At 35.6% G+C, this 12680-nt stretch overlaps 1 protein-coding gene across 1 annotated transcript; it reads left to right on the forward strand.

Annotated features, from left to right (window-relative positions):
* The first annotated feature begins 1728 nt into the window (after nt 1–1728).
* Nucleotides 1729–7103, forward strand: LOC128207884 (aplysianin-A-like). Its single transcript, XM_052911065.1, has 7 exons — nt 1729–1849; nt 2014–2211; nt 2416–2611; nt 3342–3446; nt 5106–5333; nt 5804–5915; nt 6312–7103. Exons 1-7 carry the CDS (start codon nt 1729–1731, stop codon nt 6984–6986), a joined length of 1635 nt encoding a protein of 544 aa, XP_052767025.1. The 3' UTR covers nt 6987–7103.
* Nucleotides 7104–12680: the final 5577 nt, after the last annotated feature.

Consider the following 12680-nt stretch of genomic DNA (forward strand, 5'->3'; position numbering starts at 1 on the left):
CTTGCAAATTTGAAATTGCAAACATTTGTACTGCTCATTCTAAATAAAAGATGGGAAACGATCTAAGTCTTGTAAAGACTCCACTGTTTCTTAATCATTATTTAACTGATGCTATACTCATTGTAATTAAATGACCAGGTTGTAAATTTAAAAGGCATGATCAATGATCAGGCATATAATAGTCATGCCGTATGCAAGGGCGGGTCCAGGATCCGACGTTAGAGGGAGGGTAACTGTGGGGCGTAACTTTTTGACTTGCGCCCCTCCCTCAGAACCGAATTTTAGTTTGTTTGATTTGTTGGCATTTTTTTTTTGTATTTCCACACAAATATTTTAACAATTTCTTGTCTAAAATTGTGCATGTTGGGCGTATTTTATTAGCTTTTTTCTCCTGTATTGCAATGACAAATAAACATGGACGATTTTAGGGGAAGGGGGGCGACAGGTGCCATTAGAATATTTCGGTTTGTGGATTTGTGAATAATGCCAGTCAGATGCCTGAAAGATCCGGTCTGTATCAGTCATATACTAAACAAAGTTTGTATAGGTAAAACTATGAGTACAAACTATCAATGCAAAAGAGTTATTATTAAAATATATTTGACCGTGAGATTCTTGGTCACCAATTTCTTTGAAATAGCTTTATATTAAAATGTTTGTTATATCCACACGGCCCATATAAGAGTAATTTATTTGACCTTCGGGTTAATACATATGCTGTAATTTAACCTCAGACGTTTGTATGTTGAAAAATTGGATTTATAGATAATTTAAGTTTGTGACACAGTTAATACTCACATTGCTATACAGAAGAGGAATAACAACTGCATTAATGCATTTTATGATTTAAGTGTGATATTTACTTATTTAACGCTAATATTTGAAATAAAATCTTACTCTTTCATATGATTGGTGTTGTTCAACTATTTCGTTATATTATAAATGATTATGTAAAGCCGAGGTTTGACGCTGCAAACCGTTTGTTTTGATGCTGTTTTATTCTGTTGTTCGACCGATTTAGAAATGGAGTCAATGACCTTCAGTTTTGAAAAAGTATGTCTTTTTTTGAATAACATCTGTAATTCATAAGTAGTTTTAAAGACATTAACAAGAAAGCTTCAAAACATAGAGAGAAAAGTAAAATAGGTATCAGTTTTTTTTCGCAAAACAAGAATAAGCTTTGGCACTGGGAGGAAGAAAGAAACCACTGTTATTTAAGCTTCTTTGTCTCTTTCTTTTGACATGAACACGTGTTTCTAAAATACGTTCAAGAAATGTGTGTTCTTGGGGTTATCTGAGAAAATATTTGAAAATTGATTGAAATTTGTCTAATTTAAAGTACAGTATAAACATTGACATATACATTCAGTTATCATCCGCGTGGCTGAGTTGTCAAACGAGCTGAACACACTTCAAAACCATAGTTTTAGGGTATTATCTGTAAAACATCTATGTATGTCTTCACATAGTTTGGTGACTGACAAATCAGTAAACGTTAAGCTGTACCCAGCTTGCTGTTTTGAAATGTTCAATTTTTATGTCAACACTCTTAATAGCAAGTTGACGAACTTAACAAATACGTCAGCTACAAATACGTTAGCTACAAATACGTTAGCTACATTCTGACAGTGTCAGTATGTGCAGTAGTTATAGCGGCTCTTTTTACGGGTCAAAACATCAGGGACATCCAGAGTAAACCTGTGGAAAATCGCGGTTTAAGTTTGAAATATGGCGTTTAAAGGACAGCGTTGTCGCCATGAGTTGTCTTGCATCATCATCTTTGATCTCCTGTTGATCTCTGTGACTGGATTTGTCTTGGACGGTACGAGAGCGGAAGACCTGACTTCAAGTATGCTGAAGATGATGTTATAACATATAAGGCGCACCTTGGATGGCATTTTGTTTATTACACATTTAAGAAGATCTGTATGCACTTGTTTGGTCTTTCGCCTCTCATCGTATACAACGGTACTTTTCAAGTAGCCTTTTTTAGTGTTTTAAATCATGTTTCAGAACAAACTTGTGAAGATGTTGCCATCATTGGCGCTGGAATCAGTGGGTCTTATGCTGCCTGGCGGCTTCGGGACCACAATCTCAGCATTTCCGTGTACGAATATTCAAACAGGGTCGGAGGTCGGTTCCGGACCATTCGGTTTCCGAATTCACCCGATATCAACGTGGAACTAGGTGCCATGAGGTTTTTACCAGCAGGTACGCTTTTCATCCCTTTTGAAACTTGTTTCATTTTATCTTTAAAGAAAAAAGGCACTAATTTTGCGTTTACATATATTATAATATCATCAGTTTTGAATACAAAGGTTGAACTTTGAAAAACTCTGATTAAATGTTAAATGTAGAATGAACATTAGACACAACTGATTGCTAATATTAGCTCCATTTCTATTACTGTATCAGCCCATCAACTTCTTGTATCTACGATACAAGACCTTGGTCTAGCGGCGGTTGAATTCAAGCCGGGATTTGGTGTCGAAGGAAAAGATATTATGTACATGCGGGGTCAACATTTTCATTCTGGTGACATCAAAAAGGGTCATATACCTTACAATTTGCATGAAAACGAGAGAAATCTGGACCTGCAACATTTCCGGTGGTAAGTGATCAGGAATGCAATGTTTGATACCCATTTTCAACCTGAACTACAGGCCAAGCCAAAATGTCTGAAAACAATTTACGAATAGCTAGTACATTGGTACCAATGCCATAACAGTCATAACACAAAGATATGAACAACACGAAATATATCATACACCAACTAGCTTTCAAACATCCAACAAGACTATTTTTAATGTAAGAGCATTGACATAAAAAATGAACATTTCAAAACAGCAAGGTGGTTACAGCTTAACGTATATCAATTAATTTTTATTCATGCTTATTTCCAACACTGATTTGAACCCTTATGCTTGTGTTTTCCCTCATTCGAATTATAATAAAGCAATATGCATTTTACACTGGAGCCTATTAAGTCGCGTCTGTATAAATGCATATTGCTTTATCATAATTCGAATGAAGCAATCAGTGATGGAAATAAGCTAAGTTAAAATGAATTGATATATCCCGGTAAAAGTCAGAAACTTGATAAAGATTAAATGAAAAATATATCCCTCACCACCCGAATTACAGCCAATAAGTCATTTCGCGTTATATGTATGAGCAACAATTTAGGAGTTACGTGGAATATGTTCCATACACATAAAGTCGATATCTAGGTGCGTAATTGAACTATCAGATAACATCATTTACCGATACGACCAGTTATATGTGCAATGGTGAAACGAAAATGATAAACATACCATTTGTTCGTATAATCTATATTCCAGGGAGGCGCTTTTGAACGGGACAGACTTCCCGGCCAACGGAACCTTCAACGATTACGCACTCCTTCACACCCGCACTAAGGATGGACTGGAACTGTATAAACAAAGGTGGGCCTCTCGCTTTCAATGCACCACACTGTATTTATCCATGATACAAACATGGTTTTTAGCTCTACTGACCAAAGGCCAGAATATCCTATGCGATGGTAATGTCGTATGTGGGTCCGTGCGTCCGTGCGTGCGTCTGTAAACAATTGTTTGTGAACACGATACAATCTTCAGTTTTGATTGTATCTCGATGAAACTTGTACAGTATTTAAATATCCATCAGAGCTTGGTTCCTTTCGAAAACCAGCCAGATCCGCCCATGCATGCCCAGATTATGGGCCTTGAAAGTTTAAAAAAAATGCTATTTCTTGTTAATTTATTTTTAGCCAAGTCTACATGAGCGAAGTCTATTTTTAGCCAAGTTAACATGTATATGAGTGAAGTCTATTTTTAGCCAAGTTTACATGTAAAGTCAAGTCTAGGATTTAAGGCATGGTTTTGGTTCGGCAGTTGATTTTGTGAATTATTCGCCCTTGTTCTTGTTGAAAGGCCAAAATGTCTGTCGTTCGCTCATCCATCTAAACATATTTGGTTGTAAATGTTTGTTCAAATTATGCCCCTGGGGTCATTGCTGACCACCCCCCAGGGTTCACAGGTTTGGTATACTTAAATTGGGAAATGTTTGAACATCTTTTTGTGTGTTCGCGCATCCATCTAAACACAATTGCTTGTGAATGTTTAAATTATGCCCCTGGGGTCATTACTGGCCATCCCCCGGGGTTCACAGGTTTGGTATACTAAAATTGGGAATGTTTAAAATATTTTTGTTTGAACCAGATATGTAGACCCTTGCTATTTTGAAAAAAGAATAATTTAGTGGTCCGCTACCATGATTGTTCCTAGAGACTTATTTAAGAAATATTTTCAAAATCTTCTTGTTTCAAACCACAAGGCTCATACCTTTGATATTTGTTGTGGAGCATCATATGATGGCCGTCTAGCAAAACAGTTAAAATTATGCCCCTGGGCCAAAGCTGGCCCAACCCCTTTTGACCTATTTTTTTTTATTTTTAAGCTACAGCAATGAAATTTTGACAATGTGTACAGTTTTGAAAACGAGCATCAATGTTGTCCTCGGATGACCTTGCTTTTGACCTTTTGATCCAACTCCTTATTTTTAAAGCTACAGAAATGAAATTTTGACCATGGGTACAGGTTTGAAAGCAAATATTTTTTTTCGTCAGATGACCTTTACCTGGCACATCTTAAATTAGTTCATGCAACTAATCTGCTCTCAACACTTTCTGTCCTCAGATGTTGAACGTGCAACATTTTCAGCTAACCCAAACACAAAACGTGAACTATGTTTGTTACCTATTACCCATACATATATGCTCTGGATTGAAAAGACCACAAGAGCCATGCCAGTGGAGCATCAGCCCCCATGGGCCTCTAGTTATAATGTTATCAACTATTTAAACCATAACTTTACATAGTATAACAAAAAATGACATAAATGTATAATAAATAGTACTTTTTAAGTATCACATATATAAATCTGTTCTATTTGATATAAGTATTATTGAACTTTAAATTATTTGGAAGATGTCCTGTATTGACACATCATACTTTACATATATAATCACACAGGTGATGAAATGTTTGCAATGCAGTGAACACTTCGAGTTCTATATACGCATCTTGGTACTTATTACTTAGTGCAAGGGCGGCGTATTTCACGATGGGAATCAGCAAGGAGATGTCCGACCTCATTCGCGATGTGGTAGGTTTTCGCTTCATGTTTGGTGACGTCTCCTCCGCAAATGCCGTACCTCTTTCTAACCCTAATCGCATCCCAACAGGACCGCGGGTTGTGCAGACCGTCAAAGAGGGTATGGAGGCAGTCCCGCACACTCTTATGGACCGATTTCTCCAAACGAGCCATAGGTACTCGAACATAGTTATTTCTTGGTTCAAGCCTGTGTATCGGTCATGCATTTTACATCAAGGAATGGATTTGTTTGAGATCATCGCCAAAATATATCGTATTCTTTTCAATGTCTGTTAATTAGGAATAAGAATTATATGTATAGCTTCCTTCCTGAACGGAAATTACAGCAAATGTAATATCACTCGATTCTTTAATTTCTTTTGGTATAAGTTCGTTCAACAAACTTTTTAGTAAATCTACACATCCGCGGTTGGTCGAGAATTTTAGCTAGGATGAGATGCTTTAAAAAATATTATTTCAGATACAATATAATTTATGTCAGTTAATTGATACCGGATGGCGAAACACACAACCATCTTCTATTCTTTTCTATGTGTCCTGACCCTAGTTATACACACTTACAGACATCTGGAAGGCAACAAAGCAGATCGCTCGTGTTAACATTGATTTATTTATCCTTTTGCAGCCACAAACTTCATCTAAATCGTGAATTAACGAAGGTTATACGAACAGGAGCGACATACACGCTCCGGTTCAAAGAAACAGTGACTACCAACGGTATAACTACATATGCAAAAGTAAGTATGTCTTCATAATACAAATAACTGCACAGGCAAGAGCCCAGTTGCCAGAAATTTAACTATGGGCTTGTTTAAGGCAAACTGACAAACGTTTTATAAACCATCAAAGAGAAACAAACATGTAGACACAACCTAACTATGTATGAGAATATTACGCATTAAAACGGTCATTGGAAACACTGAGTTCACGGCGGATTTGAGATATTTCACCAGTACACGTACCAATATTTATTTATCGACGTGAGAAGCAACTGAAAGACAAACATTATTTCATTTTCCTTATCCCATAAAAGAATAAAGCAAGAACTAACTATAGAAATAGATATTTTTTAATTACAAAATGTAATTCCTTTTGAAACCACCGTAGTCATTTACACAATTTTTATTTTATAGAATTTTAGAATGCTGGAAGTTTGCGCGAAAAAAGTAGTGTTAACAGTGCCTCGATTAGCATTGTCAAAGGTCACATTTTCTGGACTATCAATATCTCATGACTTAAGCGACAGCATAGAAAACGCTGTGAAAGACGTGCCTGCCTTCAAGATATTCCTAGCGTACGACACGCCATGGTGGAGAACGACCAACGTCACACACGCGGAAACAGATCTCCCCAACAGACAGGTGTATGACTTCGGAACTTCGGCTCAAACGAGTACGTCTGTATTGGCCGCGGCTTACGGAGATATGGACATTGTGAAATTTTGGCGGGAAGTGCAGTCACGTGGGCCGTTTATGAACTGTTTGAACGGAAATGACACATGCCCTTCGGAAGCAGCGGTAAAGCACGTTACCAACTTCCTGGCAGAAATATTTCAAATTCCATTGGAAAGTATTCCCACACCGGTAGATGGGGCCATATCTATTTGGGATAAGTTTCCCTTCGGTGGTGGTTGGCACGTTTGGATGCCAGGATATAACTGGGATGATGTACGGAGAGATGTTCTTCAACCATCACCAACCGACCACGTCTACTTCGCCACCGGATCGTACGCTCCTGGCGAGACTGATAGCTGGTCAAACAACGCCCTGGAAACTGTCGAACGGGTTCTCAAGTTGTTAAGTATTTAAGTGTGAAGGTATAAACAAAAGAAATACGACGTCGATCTCAGTGAACCTGCATAAATTGTTCAAATGAGATACTTATACAATACACACTTTTGTAACCATTAAATGAACTTGCTCTTTTTCTCTCATACTTGTAATACTCCATAGATAGGCGCCGTGCATGTGGATTTCTATATCGTTCTGGAAGGCGGCTACTACGAACATACATGTAGATACCATTGCACCTCTGTACAAGTTTTCTAGACAGACGTTCCAACTCTTTGATTGTGTTCGGCTAACCCCATGTACCCACAATGGTTGAAACAGTTTACCTAGCTATGAGTAAGATCAGAAATACATGTAACATCAACATAACATCAAAACTAGCACATCGCTGGCAAATCAACACCGAGCCGGTTACGTATGCTATATTCCGATAGAGATAAGAAATAACACTGCGTCATTCGACACAGAGAGAATAACGTATAGCACTTTAGATATAGTTAATAATATTCTTATAAAATAACCGCCCTTGCATCGCCAGCAAAACTGCAATCTTAAAGTAAAAATAGTCTTATAGAACTCAGTCACAAGCTTGCCAAAACATTTATGAGTAAAGATCGATAACACCTTCACCGGACGAAAAAGAACAGAAACCACAAACGAAAACAAAATCACACAAAACTCTATTAATACTTATCCAACTTTTTAAATTAACTAAGTCAATGGTTATCGCCTTGCCAGGTTCATACTTAATTTTATATGCGTACAGCAAAACATGGTCAATGTATACAGTGCAGTAAGGGCATTAACCAAGAAGAGTTTCTTACTGCCAACATCAGTGCGCACGGTCGACTTGTATAATTTCTCTGGATAGAGAGCAGTATTCTGTTTCTGATAGTGTCAGTTTCTCTTCCAGGAAAAGATAAAGCGTTTGGTAGCCGGTTGCAAATATAACTATGGCCACTCGGGTGGATTCTCCGTCTTTAAAATATTCGGAGCCAGCCCTTGCCTATTAACCATTTCATAACAATAGGTACGCTGTGATTCGATAACAACACTCCCGTTGCCCCAAATATGCCTCCAAAAACGGCCATATCCTGTGCGGACCATCCTGCGCCAATAACAAATACCTTGTGACCGTCCAACTCTTTGGGATGTTTGCAGTCATGCGAGTTTATGGTCCGTCCGGCAAGCCTTTTGATGCCGAGGATTCCCGGGCGTTTAGGGTAACAAATGCAAATTTGAAATTGCAAACACTTGTGCATGTATACTGCTCATTCTACATAAAAGATGTGAATCGATCTAAGTCAATTGTCTTGTAAAGACACAGTTTCTGAATCATTTTATTTAATTGATGTTATGCACATAGTATAGTTAAATGATCAGGTTGTAAATTTTAGAGGCATGATCAATGATCAGGCATATAATGGTCATGCCGTATGCAGGGGCGGGTCCAGGGTCCGACGTAAGAGGGGGCGTATCTTAGGTGCGTAACCTCTTGAGTTGCTCCCCTCCTTTAGAACCGAAAACTAGTTAATTTAATGTGTTGGTAGAGGGGTTTGGGGGTACCCCCTACGAACATTTTAACAATTTCTTGTCCCAAATGGTGTATTTTGGGCATAATATTATCTTTTTTCTCCTATATTGAAATAAAAAGTCAACATGGACGATTTGAGGGGGAGGGGAGAGGGCGCACCTGGAGCTGCTAGTGGTACGAACGATTACAATAAAAAGTATTTCGGCTTGTTAATTTGTGAATAATGACAGTCAGATGCCTGCAAGGTCCAGTGTCTATCAGTCATTTAAAGTGTGTAAAGGTAAAATTATGAGTACAAACTATCAATGCTAACTAGAACATCTCACGAGGTAGTGCTATTTACTTATACTTTAAAAGAGTTATTATTTAAATATATTTGACCTTGAGATTCTTGTTCACTAAATTATTTGAAATAGCTTTACCTTATTCATATTGAAATGTGTTTATAATTGATATATCCACACGGCCCATAGAAGAGTAATTTATTTGACCTACATGTTAATACATACACTGTTATTTAACCTCAACCGTTTGTATGTTGAAAGAATGGTTTTATAATTTAAGTTTGTGACACAGTTTATACTCACCTCGCTGTACAGAAGTGGAAGAAAAAACGCATTTTAATGATTTGAGTGGGATAAAAATTATCTTACCTCTGTAAAACCATTTCGTAAAGAAACATACGCTTTATAAAACTATATTAGAAGGCGATCTAAGCAATTTATAAAAACTCGATGTCAAGTGATAAATTGATAGACTTGATACAAGTCATATCAACTGACATAGTAAATAATGAATTGTTTCATTTTCGACAGTGAATTGATGAATTTTATGATTTTTTATAGAATACTTTTTTTTATTCATTTTACACATGTGCATGTTAGAACGTACCTAACATATTAATCAGTTCACATAACATAATGAACTTTGTACATAACGAAATGGAGAATGCACCTCCTAATGATTCCAGAACCGTTTTAAAAAAAATACAGTAAGTCTGTCTAGGAGTAGTATCTCGAGGCTCTCGTAAATTTTCAAGTTACGATTCATATAAGGTAGGCGCTAAGGTTCGCCTACGAAAGCCTTACTTCAATATCTGAAATGCTCTCTTAAAGGTCTCGTAAGTAGCGTTCTAGTTCGTAAGTTACGAACACGCAGTGTACACTTAAATAAGCAATACTGCTAGCAGTACGTGTGTAATGCAATTGTTTTCGCGCGAATTTTTGTTTACGAAGAAAAAAGGATGATCGCAAGCGGAGCGGTAAAAAACGAATTTTCAACAGGATGCCGGGACTGTTGTCATTGTGTGTGTGTTTTTTAATGTTTCCACTATTCACTTATTAAACATATCAAAATGTAACGAGATGAGAAGTCATTTGGATATACATACATTTCGATAAGTTTTCATTACTGAAAGAAACTGGGACTGGGAGTTTATATAATGTATAGAATATAAGTGGGTTGAAAACAAACAACATTTTCAACCAATGAAATGCGAATAAGCAATCATTAAGTACTAGACTTAATCATGAAGAACTTCAACTTTCGCGGGCACATCCATACACACACCCTGTGTCAGATTTCGCGTTGACAGTGCGTCAGCTAATGAGGTTGTATTCTAAGTCAGTTAGATAAGCTGAAGTAACATCTTAATGCTAAGGAAGGGCTCGTTCGCAACGCTCGATCCGCCAATTCTTAATAAATTAGATATAAGTTCAAATTATCTAACTTTTACCTAAATTTAGATAAATAAATATATTGAGTTTTGCTATTTTTGTAACAGTTAGATGACTTGAGTTAAAATCTTAATGATTCGATAGTACTGATAATTTTGACACAAACACATATTCATTTTGTATTTAGACATTTCTGAAAATGCATTTCGATAGGAAATCTGATAAAATCTTCTTTCGTTAAATTTGCTCAACTACTAATAACAGTTACATTATAACAGTTGTTTTTGTGTCAACATTATCAATAGTACCCAATTAACAAATTCTTAAGGCTGGTTCTAATTGCAGCTATTTTAAGAAATAAGAAATATATTTGCACTTAGTAATCAGGAAATGAATTTAATCCACGATTGTTCATTATTTTATTGAATATCTTTCTTATTTGAAAGTACATCACGAGGAACCAATATCTGCTACACTTTTGATGAACATTGATTTCTGTTTGACATTAATGAACAAGATTTTCTAAATTATCTTACACTTGTTAATTCTATACCAGCATCATTAAAAACTTAACTTATGTCTGTTATGATTATCCAAACACCACCAGATAAATAAACTGATAAATTACTGAAATAAAAACAGAGAAAGATTTCCTTGATTGATTACAGCAAAGAGATATATGTTAACACCGCCGTTAGAACGTTAATGGCGAACTTTATTCCCAAGTTTTTTTTTTTCTTTTTGCAACTGCTAAAGTATAACAGTCCGTTTATTAGATTATAAAAGCAACAATGTCACAAGTAATAAAGTAATACATAGACAAAGAATAAATATATATATATACTCAAAGTATCTATTGAATGCACTTAAGGTTTTTTATAAAGCCATTCAGGAATCGGTAATTGACATTTTTTATTCGTAGGTATGTTTCTAAAGCAATGAGATCGTAATATAAATAAGACAATATATTTATGGGCTTCATTCTCCGGTCGCATATGAAGTATGTTTTATAAATACAGTAACATATTTGACTTAAAACAATAATAACACAGTTGTATTCTTTTTGGTGTATCTTATATCCTATTACAATATATTTGATGTCATGAAACATTTTCTTTATACCACATTTTTTAAATAAGGCATTTATCGTCGACCAAAAATTGGATAATGAAGAACAATGGATAAAAAATGTTGATAATCTTCAACTTCCTTGCAACACATACACAAGGGACTGTCTCTCAATTTCCATGTAAATAACTTTAAGTTAGTCGCCACTAGATTATAAATAATTTAATTTGAATTGTTTAACTTATAAATATATGTATACATGTACATGTAATATAAAACCCCATAAATATCTGTATACATGCTAAATAAAAACAACACCTCTATGTGACTTTTGTAACATAGATACAGAAACAATAGAGCACGTATAATGTGACTGTCAGAAGATACAACCTTTATGGGACGAACTCAATATTTATATTGCTTCTCAATCAATACATATCAGGATAACAAAACAAGAGGTATTCAAGGAAATGTAATATACACAGTAATATGTATTTCCTTAATTTTGTAAATGAAATTTTATATCTTCTCTATTAAATCTAAAAACAATATACCGACTTTCAACTCATACAAACAGTATTTGATTTTGAGAAAAAGAATTGAATTGCATATCGCACTGTAAAATGATAAATATGAATCACACGAGAAGTTTTAGATAAAATTCACAGTAAATACGGCACTCTACCATAACGTTTTATACAGCCACGAATGACCCATCGTAACTAGTATTTGGTTCAGTATTTTATAATAATAATCATTATTACCTTTTCACCTTTAAATATAACTTACTACAATACTTAGCTTCGAAAATCCATAAAGGGAAAAAAGCCTGAGAGATTGGAAGAATGTGTACACGTGAGTGGATCGTGTGGGTCTGTGTGCATGCGTGCGTGTGTGTGGGCGGTAGAAGGTTTATGCGAGAGTGCATAAAGCTATAAAAACATAAAATCGTTATTTTTCCATTACTGTGCTCAAGTATGTAAAATGATTTGTACTCTGTGTAAAAAATAATTGATTTTTGATTAGATAGTCTTAGGCATTTTGACACATCAAACAAAGTTATAACGTCGATAGACTTTATCGAAGAAAAATAATGCCCTTTGATAAAATTTCGTAAAATTTGGTGACCTCCTTACTACCCCAAAACATGTCACAAAAATGTATGTTTTACTCCCGAAAAGATCGTTATTCAAAGCTAAATAAAACATAAACTTTAGAAACGTTTTAATTTTGGCCTTCCCCACTTTAGCACTGCTGAAGGCCCTTTATTATGAGATGAAATACTATAGACGAAGCTTATGACTGTAAGCAGAGAATACATAATTCGATTTCGTTTAAATTACTTGATACTTTTTATAGTCACGATGGCAACTTGTAACAGCAACTTGTTTACAAAACTGTTTGTATGTATGGAAGATCATATGCCAATTCACT

This window comes from Mya arenaria, chromosome 11, assembly GCF_026914265.1.
Source record: "Mya arenaria isolate MELC-2E11 chromosome 11, ASM2691426v1".
Lineage (NCBI taxonomy): Eukaryota > Metazoa > Mollusca > Bivalvia > Myida > Myidae > Mya > Mya arenaria.